Here is a 20,330-nt window from a genome sequence, read left to right as displayed (position 1 = left end):
ATCACTGTTTAAATATGATACTGGGAGACGTGGAAGAAACTGTGACTACTAGAGAAATTGATGAGGAAACATATGAAGAGATATATAAATCAACAAAATGGAATATTCCAATGCTCTCTGTGGAGATGGTCATACTAGCCGCGCCCCATGAAGAGTTGGCTGAAACAAAGAATTTATCGTGGATGGAAGGTAGGAGACTTTGGTTGCCTCTTCAAATGCAGAAGACACAGAAGAGAACCCTGCATACATTTTGACATTAAGAAATGATCCAGGATTCTTCCACTCCTGAAATGAGTTGATTCGCAGATAACTCAACAATTCTTAAGCTAAAGGGCATTTTCATTTTTTTCCAACTGTTTCAACAAATGTGATCATCAAGATGTAAAAAAAAAAAAAAACCACTCACAATAGCACTAGACACACAGAGAACACTATTGCATAATGGCCGTTGTTATCATATCAATACATGTGATAAGAGGAAACGTGTTTAGACTTTTCCATTTTTCACTTTGGATCAGACTTGGCCATCTCTTCAAATGCAAGATGAGATGGGAAAGGGGGTCAAAGTGAGGCAGGAGTGAATGGAAGGCACAGGTGAACATTATGTACATGAGAAATGAGTGAGTTTCTCTCTTTCCGGGTCTCTACCTTTATGGTTTGGCCAGTTACCTCTCTCCCAGTTTAGGGCAGTGGCCACCCGGCCGAGTCTCCCCGCTTCCAGTCTTACCCTCTGCTGACATCTCTTAACTTTCTCTTATAACTTTATTTATCAAACAATGCAACTGACTATGTTGCTCCATTGCATTGAAAACCTTCAAAGTTTCCCCGGTGCCCATTGGTTGAAATTCAAACTCTGTCGCCTGGCATTCAATGATCTTTGCAAGATGCTCCCTGTCAGTCTTTCTGATCCTGTCTCCAGCCATCCTTCTCCATGATTCACATGCCCTTGCCACGCTAGAAATACTAGCCATTTCCTGCAGTGCACAAACTTTCATTCTTCTCTCTCTCTGCTCTTGCTGTTTCTTTTGCTTGGAGTGCCATTTCCAACCAAAACAAACAAAAACCAACACAAAAACCAAACAACGACCCCCAAACCCCTATCCTTGTAAATTATAATTCTTTTGAGATTAGTCTCAGTCATTCTTTTTTTTTTTTTTTTTTTTTTATAATTTTTTTTTCAACGATTTTTATTTATTTTTGGGACAGAGAGAGACAGAGCATGAACGGGGGAGGGGCAGAGAGAGAGGGAGACACAGAATCGGAAACAGGCTCCAGGCTCCGAGCCATCAGCCCAGAGCCTGACGCGGGGCTCGAACTCACGGACCGCGAGATCGTGACCTGGCTGAAGTCGGACGCTCAACCGACTGCGCCACCCAGGCGCCCCTAGTCTCAGTCATTCTATCTTTACTCTGCTCTTACCCAAAAGAACCCTGTTTGGAAAAAATTACATATACCCATATCGAAATAGAGCGAGAGGTGCAAACTGTGATGAGAAATTGGTTCCTATTTAAGCCAGGAAAATAATTCAAACGTATAATGATGACAAAAACAATAGTTTCCCCCGAAATCTTCCTATATGCCAGAAACTGTACCAAGCGTTTCTCATGAATAATCTCACAGCCTCATGAGACAGCTGTGGTTTGGTCTCCTCGTATTAACAGTTAGCCTTCCAGAATTCAACTATGAGCTCTCCTTGGGGGCGGGTGGTGAGAGGAGGGGAGAGAGAGATAGACATAGCAAGAGAGAGAGAGAGAGAAACGATTTAAATCGCGCAGCTGATATAGCCAGAAATTCTAACGAATGCATTTCTGCCTGGAATCAGCATGCAATGGAAGAACTTCATCTCCTTTGCTCCCAGTCTGTTTTATCATTTTCAAGTATCTCATACAACCATTCTAGAACTTAATACTCTATGTATTTCATACAGCCTGGCCACTGAATGCGAGCTGCTACGTTATCCGGGGCTCAACGAAAGAAACAGTAACTTATTCCAAGGCTGGAGGGAAACTCTGCATTGGACTTGATGAGACATGTCCTTTGTATGTGGGGAACCATGTTATTTTCTGTGTGCAAACTGTGGGCAGGGAAAGAGGATACTTTTCACGATTAGGTAGGGGCAAAAGGCATGAAGTTGGACGGTCCCAGTCAGACTGGGGCTTCTCTCTCTGCCCCCCTGCCATGTGAAGACACAATGAGAAGATGATTGTCTACTAACCCAGAAGAGGGTCTTGGCTAAGGGCCGAATCTGCGGGCACATTGCTCAGGGACTTTCTCTCGGGATTATGAGAAATCAGTGTCTCGTTTAAGCCACTTTGTGGGTTTTTTTTGTTGTTGTTATAGCAGCCTGAACGGACTAAAGTACTTGGGAAGCTCTTCCCCAGGGAGGATCAAGTGTGGCAGCATGAAAAGATCAGATCGCCCTCCTCCCTTGCTTACTACCCCCGTGGCTTCCTATGACCCACTGCACACAGCAGAGTGCTGCAGGATCCTTCCCAGAAGTTGCAAGGGCCACCGAGATCTGCCTCTGTTCCAGTGTCTCTCCTCTCCATGCGTATTTCTGGCCCTGCTGGATTTCTCTCTGTTCTTCCAACAGATCAAGGTTTTTCCCACTTAAGCACCTTTGCTCCTCTGTATGTCCGGGATCGCCTCCCTCACCCCACTTTCTCAAGAATGCATCATCAGTGTAGCCTTTCCTGTATCAAGTGGGTGCCCCCCTCCGTGCCTGCCTGCTTTCTGCAACCCACACATGCTGCTTCTCTTCTAGCCTTTAACAGTGTCTATAATTTACAATTTCTGCTTGTTTACACTTCCCCCACGTGCTGGCCTACAGGTGTCATGAGAGCAGTGTTCAGGTTTTTACTCATCGCCTGGCAGAGAACTTTGTTCGTAGTAAATATTCAGAATGTGTTTGTCGAGTGAATGTTCAAGACCAGGTCCGGATTCCTGGTGTGTCGTGTAGAAACAAGACCACACAAGTTAAAAAAAAATTTTTTTTTTTTTTACTTAATATCCGATCATCAAAGAACAAGACGTCTCTTCAAAGCCGGTCTGCAGCAGCCAGCTGGGTCTCATACGTCCTAAAAGGAAAGTACCTGGGTCTTATTTAGAGTTCTTGATGAAGGAGATATGACTGGTCCACTTAGCCCCTCTGCCTCTTTGTTCTACCATGAACCCGTGGGGCATGCTGCCTCAGGACCTTTGCACCTGCTGTTCCTTCTGCCTATAACACTCTTCCCTCAGATATCAGAATGACTTGCTTCCTCATCCATGTCCGATATCGTTTCAAAAGGTTTTCCTGACCACCTGTAACCGCTGTGATGCCAGCTGCTAGCTATGTGCTCCATAAAAGAGGACGCCTGAGGGAGGTTGGACTCCAGCCTGCACTCTGCCTCTCGTGCACTTCTGGTGTCTGGAGGGGGAGGGAGGGACATCTTTTTCTAATTGATTCCCCCAGAGCGGGGCACCTTCGTGTAATTCACAGATGTGTGCTGGCTGCAGCCTGTGGCTTTATCTAAATACTGACATGCCGTCCTTGTTAGTTGCGTATCAGCTTTTCCTGCAGCGCGTAAGCTTCAGGATATCAGCGATTTGTGTCCGTTTTGTCCACTGCTCTACCCTCAGTATTATGAGTTGTATCTGACACATAGTAGGTGCGCCCAAAATATTTGTGGAATGAATAAATGGGCTTCTGTGTTTTAAAAAGCAACAAAATCAAAGCGAAGCTTTAGCTCCTGGGTTTATAGACTTCTTTGTCATTATTTAGTTTAGTTCGTATTTGTAGTTTTGCTCAACTCGAGAGATCAATTCAACCAGGATCCCTGGGAATTATTTGCAGCTTATGGTTTTCATCCCACATCACTTTCGTTTAGAGATATGAAAATTACCTGTGTTTTCTTCAGTTCTTGTGAGGCTTCTCTTTTTCCCTGCATCAGATTTAATGGAAACCTTAGTAATGGGATGAAAATATCGCCAGGTTATATTATGAAGCCATAAGCAACAGAAAAGCCCCACACCCCCACGTAACTAAGTTAAACCTGAAATTCCATCTTAGTGTGTCACATGGAAAATCGCTTCTTCTCTGAGGCTTTCCAGGGGCTCCCTTAAAAAAACAAAAAAAACCCCAAAAAACCAAAAAAAAAAAAAAAAACAACAAACTGTGCCGGTTGAGAATAACTATTTTCCAAGCAGCTTTTTGCTGGTGTCTGGGTTGACGCATTACTTGTAAAAAACCAGTTTCTTTGAATAGATGTTCTTGCAACATACTCAACGTGGCCTCAGCACTTTCTTTCTGTATAATTTATAGCAACTGACACGTGTAAATATCCCCGCGTATGCTGGGGCTGGGGAGCTGGATGGCCCTTTAATTACTGAGATTCCACCTCCCAAAGACTGATAAAACTATTAAGACTGAAATTCAGTGCCGCCCGCAACGATGCTGCTAACGTTGGAAGATAATTCCCCAGTCTGCCAGCCTTCCTGTCACTACTAAATTTCCTCCCAGTGAAAAGAGGTGTAATTCTCAAACCCAGCTGACTGGAGACTTACAATTGCCTTGCAAAACCAGATCTGGAGCCCATGTGGCCTAAATCCCCCTAAACTGATTACCTTGGTTGGAGTCTTTTAAGGTTTTGGCACTAACTTAATCCACTGCTGTGTGCAACCCCAGGAAAGGGAGTGAGAATCCATTCAAATCCTCCCTGTTAAATAAACCCTCCAGCAAATTACTGGCAGCAGAGGCGACTACAGAGCAAAGAACGCCAGCAAAGACCGCATTCAAAGTGTTTGCACCCCATTCCCCTGATAAAATGAGCACTTTTTAGCTTCCCCATCGGGTAACCCAGCTATCATGTTTGGCCATAAAATGCTCACAGCGATTTTTATATGTTTTATTTCAAAACCATGTTTCGCGGCCGGCAGATCTGTAATGCGTTCATATGTGGCTGCCTTATTGGACTCAATCAATGCCATCGATTTCCCTTTAAATGCAAAGATTGCACAGTTCAGCTTTAATTGCAAATTCGGTTGCCAGGGCCATCTCTTGGAAGCTGGTTGTTGTCTCTCTCTCTCTCTCTCTCTTTTTTTTTTTTTTTCTAATAAATCACCTTTCATTGATGAACATAGGCTGGGTTGGGCCTGCCTTTGTTAGCATCTCCCCCGTAACATCGGGCACAGAAATCCGTGAACCTGCCAGGGACAGCGTGCACGCAAGTGGCGGACTGAGGGAGGCGTTTCTGCGAGGCTTTAATATCTAGGTTTGGTGTTTTATTATGTGTTAATAAAGGAGTTGAAGAGAAGGTTCAGCTGAAGTGCCCTGGGGAATAATTTCAATTTTTTAAAAGTGTGTAACCATGTTCGAGGTTGTTATATAAAACCAGCTGTCCTAAGGGAGGGGTGCACCGGGGCCATTAATGTTTCCCTCCCCGCTCAGGGTTGGCCTGGCAGTTTCCCGATGTGCTGCTTTATTTGGGTCTGTTCATTCACTGACTTACTGGCACATGGATCTAAAGCCAGAACCGAGTGAGCTTAAACACTGGCTTTGAGACTTGTCCGCTGTGTGATCTTAGACAAGTCTTTCTTTGCTATTCCTCACTTATTAGTTCGAAATGGCAATAACTACCCGCTGAGGCTTATCAGGCTTAACTAAAATAATGCATGTAAAGGGCTTAGGGCCATGCCTGGCTAATAGGGAGGACATACTAGAGATTAGCTGTAATTATTACACGGTGTCATGGGAGAGGGGACAGGTGACCCGTGGCGGTTCCATCCCCAAGTCGCCATGCTTGGTGGTTCCTGTGTCTCAGGCACGATTCTATGTGTTTTACAAATAAGCACTCATTCACCCCGTTATCATTCCCATGAGGGACGTACAATAATAATTCTTATCATCCCATTTTATAGATGAGGAAACTGAGGCTCTGAATGTAGAGACCCGCCCAAGCTGTCATGCCTGGTGAGAGGGAACCTCGGCGTTCATGCTTTTTACCGTTCTGCTATGAAACGCCCTGCTGGGATCGCCGGTATTTGGGGTGGCAGTTTCCGGGTGTCAGTCATCAGTTAAACATGGTGACTGGGGAGCCTTGCTCCGAGGCATGGGGCCCTTTGGAGGTCCTCACACGGATGTTCGTTCACTCACTGACCTGAGTAGGGTCAGCTGTACGTGGCTGGTGGTCAAAGGCTCGCGCCCAGAGATGAGGGACCCTGGTGGAACGGTGGCCGTGATCTCGCGTCGCCCCCCGCGCCCCTGCCCTGCGTCGTGTGTTTCTCTCCTGGTGCTTCTTTCCCCGTTTCATCTTGCACGGATGCCTTTTCGTTTTCCCTCCTGCTGAGTGTCATGCTCAGAGAAGTGTCCCGAGTCTATTTGCTTCCCTCCCTTTCTTCCTTTCCCTTTTCCCTCCTTCCTTCCAAATGTATTTAGGGAGTTTCTATTTTGTGCCACACAGTTTTCTCAATATTAGGGATGCAGCTCTGAACAAAACAGTCCCTCATTCATCTGACTGTCTGACTCCCTGTGAAGTTGCAAGCTGCGTTCTGAGCCTTCAGCATACCTACTGGGTGAGCCCTGCCCCCAGCCTCCATCTACGAGGCTGCAAATATTATGTGGGTGGACAGTAGGTGGGACTTAACAGGAGTGGTGATAAGTGGGGCAAAGCAAAATAAGGGCCAGTCAGGGGCCAGCGATGGGGATGGCTCCCTTTAGATGGCCTGGTCAGGGACGCCTCTCTAAAGGAAGGGCATTTTAGCAGGACCGTTATGCCATTCCTTGTGGGATATTGCGGGTGGAGGGAACAGCTGATACAGAGACCCAAGGTGTGAGCCCCAAGGACCTTGACGCTTCGCAAAACAGCACGGCAGTCGGTGTGGCTGGAGCCATGGAATTTGTGCCATGAAGGGACCTTGGGGGTTACGCCCTGTCACTGTGAACTGGGGTCTTGGAGGCCGCCCTCTAAACCTCACTCAGGTTGCGGGTGTCTATCTCTTTACCTCTGCACCAGCCCTGGGTACTGCCAGTATTATGCAGCAAAGTTCAAGATTTTAAAATTAGAAAAATTTAATTGTTTGTTAAATTTCCAACTTGATAGGAAAAAAAAGAAGGCACCTGGCGGCTGACTTTGTGATCGCTGTGATGTTGAGCATACGTTGGTGTGTTGGCCGGCCATCTGTATTCCTTTCAAGTCCGATCTCTGTGCCCGTCGGTCTTTCTGCCTGTCTCTGGCTACAGGTGCCCCGAGATGGGCTAGTCACAGGCCTTTGACTCCAGATACACCGTCATCACGGGGCCACACATGTCCTTGTTTTTCCTCCCTCCCTCCTGCCTTGCTCATTTTCTCATTTGTGTAACACAAGCCTCTCTAATCCCCGCGTTGGGTGTCTGTTCTCCTTCCTGGGTACCAAGTGAGGTAGAGTGGTGCTGACCCTCTGCGGTGCATTATAATTGCAGGAACCCTTGCAAAAATTCAATGTCAATTTAATTCTGATCTCTAGGGGGAGAGGGAGGGGCTCAGGTCTTGTTTGTTTGTTTATTTATTCGTTGCTCATTTGATTACACTGTGCAGCCAAGGTTGGGAGGCACAGCATTATGCCAGCTTGATGCCATCCAGGCGTGAAAGTGAATCTTGTCAGCGCCATAGATTAGGTCCTGCCTCCCTGACCAGCAGCTCTGGGCCTCCCTTCAAACTTGCATCCACGCACTGAGAGACATTTGCCTACTCCACCAACAGATACACAGTAAAACCTTGGTTTGCGAGCATAATTCGTTACGGAAACACGCTTGTAATCCAAAGCCTTTGTATCTCAAAACGAATTTCCCCGTAAAGGGATAATGGAAACTCAGATGATTCGTTCCACAGCCCAAAACTATTCATATAAAAATGATTACAATGCTGTAATATAATGCAAAATAATTTAACAAATACAAAATATAAAGAAAAATAAACAAATTAACCTGCGCCTCCCTTTGAAAACCTTCATGGCTGGTGCGAGGGAGACAAGAGAGAGGAGGGTTATTGTGTAGGACGATTTTCACGATCACTAACGGAGTCACTGCTGTCCATTGGCTCGATGGAAACTTTTTCTGCATGGGGGCCACTGTATACACTCACACGGATGTTGACTATAGTACAGTATTATTAATAAACTCTTGTCATGTACTGTATGCAATGTGACTGGCAATAAGGCAGCAGAGGAAAGGGTCTAGGTCTGTAGGCAGCCTGACCTGGCATGAAGCAAAGCATTCCTAGGCTGACTCTTGTCTGGAAAAGCAGAGGACAGTTCACAGGTGCTTGGAAGTGACAAAAAATACCTTAGTGCCAGTTGTGGGCACCTTCCAAAGTTCTGAGAAATCACTGATTTCTGCCAAACACCATGACCTGAGACTGAACATCCGAGCATGGGAGATGGTCACCCACAATCCCGCAGTGAGAGAGGGAGAGTGGGGGGGGGGGGGGAGGGAGGGGGGGAGAGGGAGGAACCATTGGCTCAGTTGTGATCATGTGACATTCGGCATCATGTACTACTCGTATTGCCAGACATCACTCGTTTATCAAGTTGAAATTTATTACGACTGTTCGCTCGTCTTGCAGAAGCCTCACAGAACGAGTTACTTGCAATCCAAGGTTTTACTGTATATTGAATCCAGACGGTGTTCTAGGCACCGGGAAAATGTCCACACACAGGTAGGGCTCTTGCCTCCTGCAGATCTTCTATTTTAGTGAAAAGAGACAGAAAAATCAGCCAGATGAAAAGAGGAACAAGACAATTGGGCCTGATGATCGTTCCCGAGAAGGAAATAGAGTATTTTGATGGAATGCAGTTGGGCAGTGGGGGAGGTCAGAAAGGGTGGTGAGAAAAGGCCTTTCTGGAGGGGCGATGTGTGCAAGCAGGAAAGCGGGAGGCGTGTGCAGTCGCCACGAGGCAGAGCTGGAGTGAGTCGGGGCTGCGCACGAGGAGGCGGCGGTGCCGGAGGCGAGCTCTGGCCCGACCTCACGGTGGCAGGGAGAGGCCTGCACTCAGCCTGGATGCCACCCTGGGGCTCCTGCAGAGCAGTGACGCTAGTGGGACACAGGATCCAGCACCACACTTTGCCTGAGTCCTGAGGAGGGTGGGCTTCTGTAGATGGTGAAAAGGGAGTGGGGTGAGGAGTCTGCTCTGATAAAGAAAATTCTAGGCAGTGGGGCGCCTGAGTGACTCAGTCGGTTAAGCGTCCTACTCTTGATTTCTGCTCAGATCATGATCTCACAGTTTGTGGGATTGAGTCCCATGTTGGGCTCTGCACTGTCAGCGTGGAGCCTGCTTGGAATTCTCTCTCTGCCCCTCCTGTGCTCTCTTTCTCTCAAAATAAATAAACGTTTAAAACTAAAGGAAAATTCTAGGCAGAGGGAATATTATCTGCAAATGTACAGAGCTGGGGGAGGACCTGGAATACTCCAGGAGAGGGGGAAAGATTGGGGTGTTGGGGACCGGCTTTGTTATTTGTGAAAGTAACTCAGCTAGAAAGGGCACCTGAAGAAAGTTTGGGTTTACCAGGGGTCAGTAAACTTCTTTTATAAAGGATCAGACAGCAAATACTTTAGGCTTTGCGGGCCATCTGGTTCCTGCTTCGACTACTCACTTCTGCCATTGTAGCACAAAAGCGGCCATAGCCGATGATAAATGAGTGAGTGGGGTGTGTTCCAATAAATCTTTATGAAAACTGGCAGTGGGCTGGATCTCATCAGTGCACTGTAGTTTGGCAGCCCCTGGCATCCCAGTAGAATATTTAAGCATGGTAATTAATTATGACAATTAGATTGGTCTGAAATAAACAAATACAGGATACAAAAGATTTTGAGTTTTTCTTTATTCTTTACTCTTACTAAAGATGCATTCCTAAACTGAGTGTTGGAACCGATCACGACTTTGAATTAAATAATAATATTTGGCAGGGTTGGCTTTTGACAAAACTGCCAAGAATTGGAAGACTTTCTGTCACTTCTCATTCTCTGCTCCTTCTCTCCTGATTGCTGGGCCTTTAGCAGTCTCAACTTTCTCCCAGTTTGGGGTAGCTGAGTTACGTGAAATGGTGGCCCTATGAGTTTCTACGTGAGAGGGACTTAGGAAACTTGCCTGAAAAAGGACTTGAGGTAACTTGTCCTGAACCTTATCTAGATAGCAAGCATATCATTTTATTTATATTATAAATGTGAGGACAGGCTGACAGAGATGCCCCTGAAAGCCAGCTTCCAACTGATAAAGAAACACGAATGATACAGCAGGTGTTAAGGACTTTACAGTTTACAGATGTTGTTGAAGACACAAGAGTCCTGGGTCAGAGACAAAGGACCATTTACTACTCACAGCAATGGCAGTAGCCAGAGTCTCAGGATTTGTGCTTGCTCTCCGAGTGTAAGGTCCCACAGGGTACCACAAAGAGGGCCAGGTGATGCCTGCACGTGCCACGGATTATGGGCTGGGTTACAAGGGAGAAATCTTAAGTTTAGGAAACCCAAATCTTTGCCCCAGAGAGATCCATTAGCTTTATTATTTTGAACAGCACACGTGCCCATTGCTCTACAAGGAGACACCATCCCTCTCTTCCAAGGCTGTTGGCTGGACACAATCCTTGAAAGGATAGCCTATTACAACAGCAGTCACGAGACATGAATAAATGCAAGAGGCTCATGGGGCGTTGTCTCTCAACAGCAGCCTTCAGATTCTGCATTTTAATTAGGATCAAAGCAGACAGCTAACAGAACTCTCATGGGGCTGTAATGGTGGGATTTTCAGCAGCAGTGAGCAACTAGGCAATGTGCTTCTTTGAAGAACAAGATCATCCCTGGAGCCCTGGCGTAAGCCCGCTTCTTCATGTTCACTTTGTCTGCTTTGACCTATAGCTGACTGTCCAGAGTCTCTGTCTGCTTGCTTTGGTGGTTAGAATTATTTTTATTGTGTTAGGGGCTGTTTCCCCACATCCTAAGTGTGGAGAGAGACCTTTGTTTGAAACACACTTGATAAACGATCCCCAAACATGCCAGAGAGTTCCAACCAAGAATGAATCACTTTGGAAGAATGCTTCTGTAAATGGTTCCAGGAAAATAGCCTTTCTTTTCAGACCTGGATGTTAAGCCATTACAGAGTTATCATGAGTTATTGGAACCTTTGACTGGACATAAGGTAGCTGTGCTGTTGCTAGGTCACCATGATTTCTATGGTCCGGTGACACGGGCTGGAGTGCTTTCTCATGAGCCATTAACAAATCATGATTTCTGGGTGAGTACAAAAGATAAAACTCAATGAAATCAGTTTTTTTTTTTTTTTTTTTTCCTTTTCGAAAGGTGAGATTCTCTTCCAATCAAGGGAATTCTTTTCTTGGCTCCTACATTGGAAGTAGTCTAGGTTTGGAATACTTTAGAAGGAGTAGAATGAACTTAATTATTTTTATATGTTCATTGTCTATGGCCAGGCATAGGTATATTGGAAGGTATGTTGAAGGTACTCAATAAATGGTCAATGCAGTAGATGAGTTCTTTTTGGGCAATAGACAAATAGCTTTTCAGTTCCCACCAAGTGCAAGCCACCATAATTGTGGGATTTGGGGACATCTTTTCTGATGTGCATTATTTGGAGTTACTGATTGGTCTAGTTAGGAGTTTCTAGCGAGCCCTTCTTTACTCTTTCCCTGGCATGTCCTATGCACTTTAATTTCATGGGGTCCTACAGTCCTCATAAGAACCCTGTGAGGGTGGTACTGATATTTTACAGAGGGAAAATCAGAACTAGACGGGTTAACTGCTGATCAAGTTGCCACAACCAGTTGTTTGTGAAGGTTGGATTGAAACCATGCAGGCCACCTCCAGAGCTATGCTGCCTCCCTCACAAGCTTTTACTTTAGTACTAATGCGTGGTGTCGAAGAATGCACCGGACATTCTTTATCTCCTGTGAGAATGGGACAATGGTAAACGAAGTAAATGTCATCGTGCTCGACCCTGATGCTGTTCAAGGTTATCAGAATTGTCCCAGTTAATGGCAGCTGAAGGCATACACTTCCTCCTTGAGAGTCTTGTCTTAAAATATAGTGTACTAATAGAAAATTTGAGATGGAGTCGAGACCAACGGATGGGGACACGACTACCCTTGAAAAGATAGTTTGTTACTCACAGTCCCCAGGAGGAGGGAGCCACACTGGAAAACACTGAGGCTGGTCAGACGCGGAAGGAGAAAGGGGGAAGTGTGGCAAGAGCCTTTCCTGTGGTTTCTGAGGGAACGAACAGGCCAGGCAGGATAAATGTGTTAGGACTGGCTGGTCTGAATGATCTTGGTGGGCCCTGGGGAATGGGGTTGTTTGGTACTGGCCCTGGGATGATCAGGGCAGGTGGATACTGGTCCGGAGTATGAGAGCCTAATGAGCACGGGGGTAAGAGACTCTAGGTTGGTTGGCTTGCATTTGAAAAGCACCCTAGTTGATGGAGGGCGGCTGGAGGCCAAGGCAAGGTAGCTCGGACATATTCTAGAGTTTTCTAGAACAGGGTGTATCCTCACTCTGTTTGCATGAAGGGCGGATGATAGAGCATGAAGTTTACCGAAGCTGAAAATATAGTTAATAGAAACCCTAAGAAGATATGCGCAGTGTAGTAAAAGTGTGGGGTGGGGTGTTGAATGAGACAATATAGAACAGGGTCAAGGGCTTGGCTCTCCTCCTGGCTTATCGGTAGGATTATAGACAAGCCCTTTTATTTTGCCTTACCAAGATTCACGCTATTTGTGAAGTTGGGGCATTTACTCAATTGGTATTTCCCAAGTTGTGAGACATATCACCAATGTTATATTAGGTGACTTGGAGCAGAAAAGAGATGTGGCACCAAATAATACCAAATCACAGACTTGCTTTTCAGATTCTTTCAGTCTTTCCAGTTGCCCCAAGGAGAAAGTCAAATTTGGTGCCGTTCTACTACAACTACTCTTTAACTATTGCTCCTTTCATTTTAGCAAGAAATGGATCCCAGGCTTATACACTTGGAAGGCATTTCAACCTGGTCCTTGGTTGCAAACAACAGAAGCCACTTCCAAAAATAAATTGTGTGGGTCCCAGAAGGTGAGGGCCCAAAGGCCAGAAAAATGCTAATTACCAACAGGATGAATATATGTTTTCATCCAAGGCATAGTTCAGATATATGGAAATCCATATAATCGGAAGACACATCCCCAAACCCAGTGTGTTAGTTTCCCAGGCCTGCCGTAAACTAGGTGGCTTAAAACAGCAGAGATTTATTCTCTTAGAGTTCTGGATGCCAGAAATCTGAAATCAAGGTGACAGCAGGGTCACACTCCCTCCAAAGCCTCTTAGGGAGAACCATTTCTTGCCTCGTCCAGCTTCTAGTGGCTTCTGACGTTCTTTAGCTTTGTCAACACATCAGTCTTTGCCACTACCTTCCCGTTGTCTTCTCTGCGTGTCTCTGGGTGTCCTCTCTCTTATAGAGATGACAAGCATTGGATTTAGAGCCCACCCCAAACCCAGGATTTCCTCTAATGACCTTTAGGCAAATTCACCTGCAAGGTCATGTTCACAAATAACAAAACATTCTGAGGTTCTGAGTGGACATGATTTTTTGGGGGTGACGCTTTCCAACTCACCATATCTGCAACCAAAGGAAGTCTAAGAAATCTGAGAAATTAAGGAAGAAAACACAATGGAAATGTGCTACACGGGCATGTGGGTGATATTTGCACTGAACCTTGCACCCTTGTTTGGATCCCTCAGTGTGAATTCATTATGACTATCCCTTCGTCCTTGATTCCTTCCTTTGAAGTTTCAAGGTCATGAGCGAGAGCATCTGACTGGCTAAGTCTAAGTCACTTGCCTGGGGATGGGGAGAGGACGCTGTGAGCTTCTTCAGCACCCATTTTGGAAGTCAAGGCCCTATAGTTTGGACTTCCCCATAAAGGAAGAACTTTCAGAGGCCATGTATGCAAAAAATGGCAAATGCCCACCATAACGGTTAGCAAGCAGCTAAATCAAATGTCTTCCTTCCCATTAGTTCTATTTTTACAATTGTATTCTATTAATAAAAAATGATGCTATTTTTTTTCACTCACAGTAGTACTGCTTTGTAAATTAAATTTATTTAGGTAAAAAAATCCACTACTGATTTACAAAAAGATGAAAAATTAATAACAGTAAACAGGTGCTCTGTTGCTATGGATAGATATATAGCAGTAGCCAGATATGGTAAGAATCATACAGGTAGGAGGCAGATGCCCCAAACTCAGACTGAACTGGAAGATTTCCTATACATTTCTTGACCCTTTGAATCTTTGCACTCATAGCTATTTGTTTAGAAAGACCTGGGTGTCACAAGCCTTGGGGGCTATATATCTATAACTCAGGGCATCGCAAAGAACCGAGAACAATTTGCAAGCTTCAGAGGCTTCAGCCAAGCACTGCAGTGTCTGTGTGTTTTAGGTGAGTTTTTCAGCCTGTGTTGTTTTAACAAATCCCAGGCACTCTGTTTGGACCTGGCTCCTATATCTCTAATAATATACTGGACATTTTCACCTGTATATCCTGCTGTTACCTCAAATTTAGCAGGTGGAGAAACAAATTCACCACTCTGCTCCCCAAACCTCGTATCTCCTCTTGACTTCCCTGACATACACTCAGCCTGCCAAGCCCGCAGCCTTGGAGAATTTCTGACTCGCCCGTCTCCGTCATCTCCAAAATGCATCCAGTCACTGCATCTTATTGAATTCCCCCCTGGAAGGCATCCTGGATCTTCCCTCTCCTTCCCACTGTTCCCACCATATTCCAGGCCTTCACCTGTTCTTGTCTTGTCCTCTGCCTGGGGTCTCCAGCCCTCCCTTCGCACTACTCCAGTGGGCATCCTCAGTTTGGTTACACCTGTCTCTTGTCTCTTCATCAGTGGTAGTGCGATGAGGTGGCTGGAGGGAAATTCAGTCCCTTCTGTAATTTCCCACAGTCCCGCCAGCCTAAAGAAGCAAGTGGTCTGAGTCACAGCCGTGCGCTTTCCATGCAGATACGGCTGACGTCTGTTCCTCTTGTACACCCTTCCAACCAAATTGCCACTCTTGCACTCTTCCTGTATGGACATTTTGGAGCCGCCTTTGCCCCTTACTGTCTTTTGAGTGCACCAAATGTAGAGCTTTCTCCCTCAATCCAAGCTTTCTCCCTCTCTTCATTTGGAATACACCTTGATTTCTTGATCTGTATTCTTATTAATCACATGAGGGCCTAGTATGGAAAGAATTTTAGCTGTGGACTCAGAAGAGATAGAGGACGTTTGAACTTTGCTCCCTCCCCCATTGGTTCCTGGAATTATTATTAAGAGAAATAGTTGATTGGTGAAACATGTGCATTTCTTATTTGTTTATGTTTTCCCATTCCTTCCAAGTTACTTTGCATCAGGATCCATCTGTTAGGCAAGACCTTGGATCTCGGACCAGTCACAGCCCTAGGTGAACAAGGTGGGGAAGATGGAGAACATGTGTTTGCCTCTAGCTGGGAAGATTCCTGAGGTTTAGTGTAGGGTCCTCGCTGTCTTACCAAGTCCCAACTCGTCACTGCTTATGGAAAGAGGCCAATGATCCAAAACTGGCTAGAGCTGGCAGGGGCAAGATGAGAGAGGAGAACCCTCCAGACAAAAGGCAGAGATGGCAGCCGACTGTCTCTCAGGAGAGGGTTTCCTTCCCTCTCTTCAGCCTCAAGAAAATAGGGGCGCCTGGGCAGTTCAGTTTGGTTGAGTGTCCGACTTCAGCTTAGGTCATGATCTCACAGTTTGTGGGTTCAAGCCCTGCGTTGGGCTCTGTGCTGACAGCTCAGAGCCTGGAACCTGCTTTGGATTCTGTGTGTGTGTGTGTCTCTCTCTCTCTCTCTCTCTGCCCCTCCCCTGCTTGTGCTCTGTTTCTCTCTATCTCAAAAATAAATAAACGCTAAAAAATTAAAAAAAAAAAAAAAAGAAAATAATTCAATTGAGTCAGCCACTGGGTTGGGGAGCAGGGGACCATGCAGGCATGGTGGGTGGGGGGGAGGGACTTGGGAGTTTGGGAGAGCTAAAGAAGTCTTAGACAGCATTCTAGTTCTGCGTTGATTTGGGAAGTTGCCAGAACTCCACGGTACGGGAGATACCGGAGAGAGAATAAAGTGTCTTGCTATTTGGTAGGCGAAGGGGCTCTTTATTTTTTACATTACTCCAGGACCATCAGGCTATAGCTCTAGGCGGTTTTGAGTAGTTCCCACTAATTCTGACCTGTCTTAGGTTGGTATAAATTCAGCCTCCTCCATAAAACTGTTCCTCAGTACCCCAGAGCTCATTATTTCTCACCTCTCCAACTTTTGTGACTTTACCCCTTTTATTTGTAGGTACAGTGTTTGTATGTCCTGCTCTGCCAGAAGTTCGTCTGGCCAACTCCACATGACTAAAAGCGTAAAATTTAAGACTTAAATTGAATATTCAGGCATCTGCTGGCTTATGTTGTTGGCTTCACCTTTTCACTGTGTAGATTCTGTCTCGTCAATAGAATACACCATACTTAAGGGCAGAGATGAGGCTTTTAACTCTATGCCTTTTATAAAGTACTTCCTCCCCCCTGCCCCCCGTCAAAGTGTTGAACACATAGCCCCGGACTCCATAAATGGGTTTCTGAGTCATTTATTCCACAAACTATTATTTGCATCTCAACTCTGGGTCAGGTTGGCAGTGGGTCTACGGCCATAAATAAGCTAGAGAAGATTCCTGCTCTTGTGGGAGCGATGGATAATGCGGAAATAAACACGAGGGTAGTGTAAATAAAGTTTGTGACTGGTGGTACGAAGGAAACAAAGTGGTTTTTCCAACAGGTGGAGCCTAGTTTAAAGGGAGTGGTTGTGGGGCACCTGGGGGGCTCAGTCAGTTGCGTGTCTGACTTCGGCTCAGGTCATGATCTCGCGGTCCGTGGGTTCAAGCCCCGCGTTGGGCTCTGTGCTGACAGCTCGGAGCCTGGAGCCTGCTCCGGATTCTGTGTCTCCCTCTCTCTCTGTTCCTCCCCCCGCTCACGCGCTGTCTCTCTCTCTCAAAAATAAAGATTAACAAAATTAAAAAAATTTTTTTAAAGGGCATTGTGGAAGGCTCTACGTGGGGTTGATGGGGAAGGGCAAAAAAGAACCAGGGATGTAAAAATCCAGGGGAAAGAGATTGTTTCGAGAACCTTATAGATTACAGTGTGCTGACGTCAGGGACCAGGATGTATGTTGCGGTCTGGGATTTATACAGGCTCTCGTCCTGCTGCCTCCAGTGAGAGCTGGGGTTTTAAGGTAGGTGTAGTGGAAAGTCTTCGAGGAGATTAGAAGCAGAGGAGTGATACTGTGTTTTGTTCTGTTTTTTCTTTTCGCTTGAAGATCTAATTGGCTGTCTTAAATGATTCATGAATCAGGTAGCATCCCATCTAGCAAGTAGAGGGAGCCCCTGAGGAGTGGCATCGTATGAAAGAGGGGGGCAAGGATGAATGGGAAGAAAGTGGGGAGGGATGGCCCTAGACCAGGTGAGAGGCAGTGGTGGCTCACTCCCTCCTGGTGATAGTGCAGAAGAAGGAAAGCGGATGGATTTGAGAGACACTTTGGAGGTCAACCCAGTAGGGCCTGTGAATGTGGGCGATACATAGGGGACACCGTGGAGTCAGAGATGACTCTCACCTTTTGGATGTTGGGGCCACTTACTAAGACAAGGGAAACAAGGAGAGATTTAGGAGAGAAAAAAATCACAGTTTACACTCTGAACATGTTAAGTTTGAGATACACACGTATCATCCAAGTAAAGGTGCCAAAGAAGCCATGGGCATATGAACGGAAGACTCAGGAAAGGGGATTTGGACTAAAGAAATACATTTGTGCAGCCAAAACATGGTATCCAAAGCCAGTAGAATGGGCAGAGTCAGGCAAGGGGAGAGAATAAACTGCCATGTGGGTTTGGAGCCCCTTCTACAAACTGGCCCATGTGATTTGGGGCTCCAGAAGCAGGGTTTATGAGAGTAGAAACTCATATACCGCACAGCAGGGGTATGTGCGGGGCAGCTAAGAGCAAGTTGCTTGGGGTGCGCTGGGGGAATCTGCACTTGTTCACGTGGGGTAAGTCCTGCAGAATCGTATTTTGGATTCGGCGCTCTGTCTTATAAGGATATTTCCTCCATTAATGTCACTCTTCAAGGACTTCATGCAGACTATGGATTTAAACTGGGTTAAAGTATTGTATGGAAAACAACAGAACTCATCAGTGTCATTGTGAAAAAATTTTTTTCGAGAGAAAAGAAAGCTGATGATAATTTCCCAACAATATGCAACGATTGTGCCAAACCTGTTTTTCACGTGGTGAGATCATTCCACTGAGTGATGATATTTTGAGGAAAGATAATTGCACTGTGTATATGGGACACAGCCAGCTCAAAGCAACAACAACAACAACAATAATAATAAAATAAAATGAAAATTTTAAAGCGAAAAGAATTCAGTCAATCAGCTTGTTTCTCACCCTTTTGTTTTTGATCTCAGCAAGTGGTTGGATGTGTCTTTTTCCTATTTATTCTTAGTTATTTTAGCGCTGTGTAGATCAAGGAGGTGATCTTTAGCTAGAAACAACCTGAGGTTACTTTCCACCGCCTCAAGTGTTTCCTTGTTGTTAATTTTTAGTTGCCTCAGTAATTCACGGTCAGATTTTCTTTGTTAAGAATTAAAATATAGTAGATAGGACTGGCTTCTTTTTTTTTTTGACCCTTGCACTCAATTTAGTACTTGAAACATTGGTGTTGTGCGTGTTCTTGCAAACCTTTCTTCAAGTGCATTTCCGTGTATATTCTTTGGAAGGAGACAGGCATGTCTTTTGCAAATCTGTGTTGCTTATTCTTTTGTGCATATAATTGTCACTGTTTTTTTCTTGCTCAAAAATATGTCTTCTAGATCTTGCTGTGTCAGGGTGTACTGCATTGCCTGACGTTTTTTAAATTTTGTTTTAAGTTTATTCATTTTTGAGAGAGAGAGAGAGAGAGAGAGACAGAGCACGAGCAAGGGAGGGGCAGAGAGAGAGGGAGAGAGAGAGAGAGAGAGAGAGACAGAATCTGAAGCAGGCTCCAGGCTCTGAGCTGCCAGCACAGAGCCTGATGTGGGGCTCGAACTTACAATCACAACATCACGACCCAAGCCGAAGTCAGATGCTTAACCAACTGAGCCACCCAGGCACCCCTGCATTGCCTAACTTTTTATTTAGTTGCTTGGTAGAATTCTGTAGCGTGGGAGTGTGCTTACTTTGCTGTGTCTGTCTATGGGCAGATCTTTTCATCACTTCTGATTTTTTGCTGATGCCAACAGGCCACCTAGAATATTCTTGACAGACTTCTAGTGTGTGTCACATGAGGTCTTCCAGGAAGAACTTTCCAGTCAACACTTTTTTCATCTCAGGTGTTTGATTCATGCCCACGGATTCCAAGTTAACAAGCATTGCTAGACTCTTCCTTTGTATCGGGGCTTGGTGTTAGATGTGCTTATATCCACCATCATCTTTAAAACTGCAGGAGCTAGTGAGGTGGGGAATGTTGTCATGGTAATACCAGGGATGAGGGACGAGAAATTCCAAAAGGCTAAATAGTTGTCCCAGGCGGGGGGTGGTGGTAAGTAAGCAAGTGGCTGAGCAAATGATTGGGGCATGGCATGAAACTTTGTTGTTCACTTCATCTCTTACAGCTTTGGCTTCCTCATCTGGAAAGTGGAGCTCCAAATACTACCGTGGTCAGAGGATGTGTGTCTTATGGGTTATTGTACAGAGCTGATGACAGGAATGAGCTCTGAAAGGTAAGAAATGGAATGTGTGAAACTTTATACTATGACGGCATAAATGAACAAAGTACCCGTCCTCGAGGAGATTAAATTCTGTACTAGCAATGGCTAGGCTGACATTGCCAGGACAGAATGGCCTCTAGATCACCAGGCATCTGACCAAAGGCCAAGATCCTTTGTTGCTTGTAATCTACTCCCCTCTCCCCAGATTACTGCTACTTTAAACGCCTTTGGGCCTTTCTGTTATTTCAAAGAGGTGATCTAAATTAGGAGCATTTGTTTGATTTTGAACCACATCAGAAACTAGGAAATGGATCCCCTTTCCATGGACCTCTGCTATTTCAATCTGGAAAATAAACATGGCTTTAGAATTGGGCTGAGTATCGGAGCCTTCAGTGGTAAGAAGTAGTTTTATGTGCCGTCTAATCTATCACAAACTATGTTAAAGCTTTGCTTAAAGTACCAGAACTCTGCAGGCTACGAGTTCCAAAAGCCTTGCTTCGACTTTCATGAGCACAGAAGTTAATTTATTGGTTTATGAAA

General features: G+C 45.4%; 1 protein-coding gene across 1 annotated transcript in view; it reads left to right on the top strand.

Annotated features, from left to right (window-relative positions):
- The window catches only part of CBLN4 (cerebellin 4 precursor), a 62,574-nt gene extending 42,759 nt beyond the window's left edge, over positions 1-19,815 (top strand). The window contains exon 4 of the mRNA XM_058686018.1: positions 19,695-19,815. Coding sequence (XP_058542001.1) covers positions 19,695-19,780 — 86 coding nt within the window. The 3' untranslated portion in view covers positions 19,781-19,815. The remainder of the gene's footprint in view (positions 1-19,694) is intronic.
- The last annotated feature ends 515 nt before the right edge of the window (positions 19,816-20,330 follow it).

Source organism: Neofelis nebulosa, chromosome 9 (genome assembly GCF_028018385.1).
Source record: "Neofelis nebulosa isolate mNeoNeb1 chromosome 9, mNeoNeb1.pri, whole genome shotgun sequence".
In the NCBI taxonomy this organism is placed as follows: domain Eukaryota; kingdom Metazoa; phylum Chordata; class Mammalia; order Carnivora; family Felidae; genus Neofelis; species Neofelis nebulosa.
Note: the sequence above shows the minus strand (reverse complement) of the source record. Positions and strands in the feature narration are given on the sequence as shown.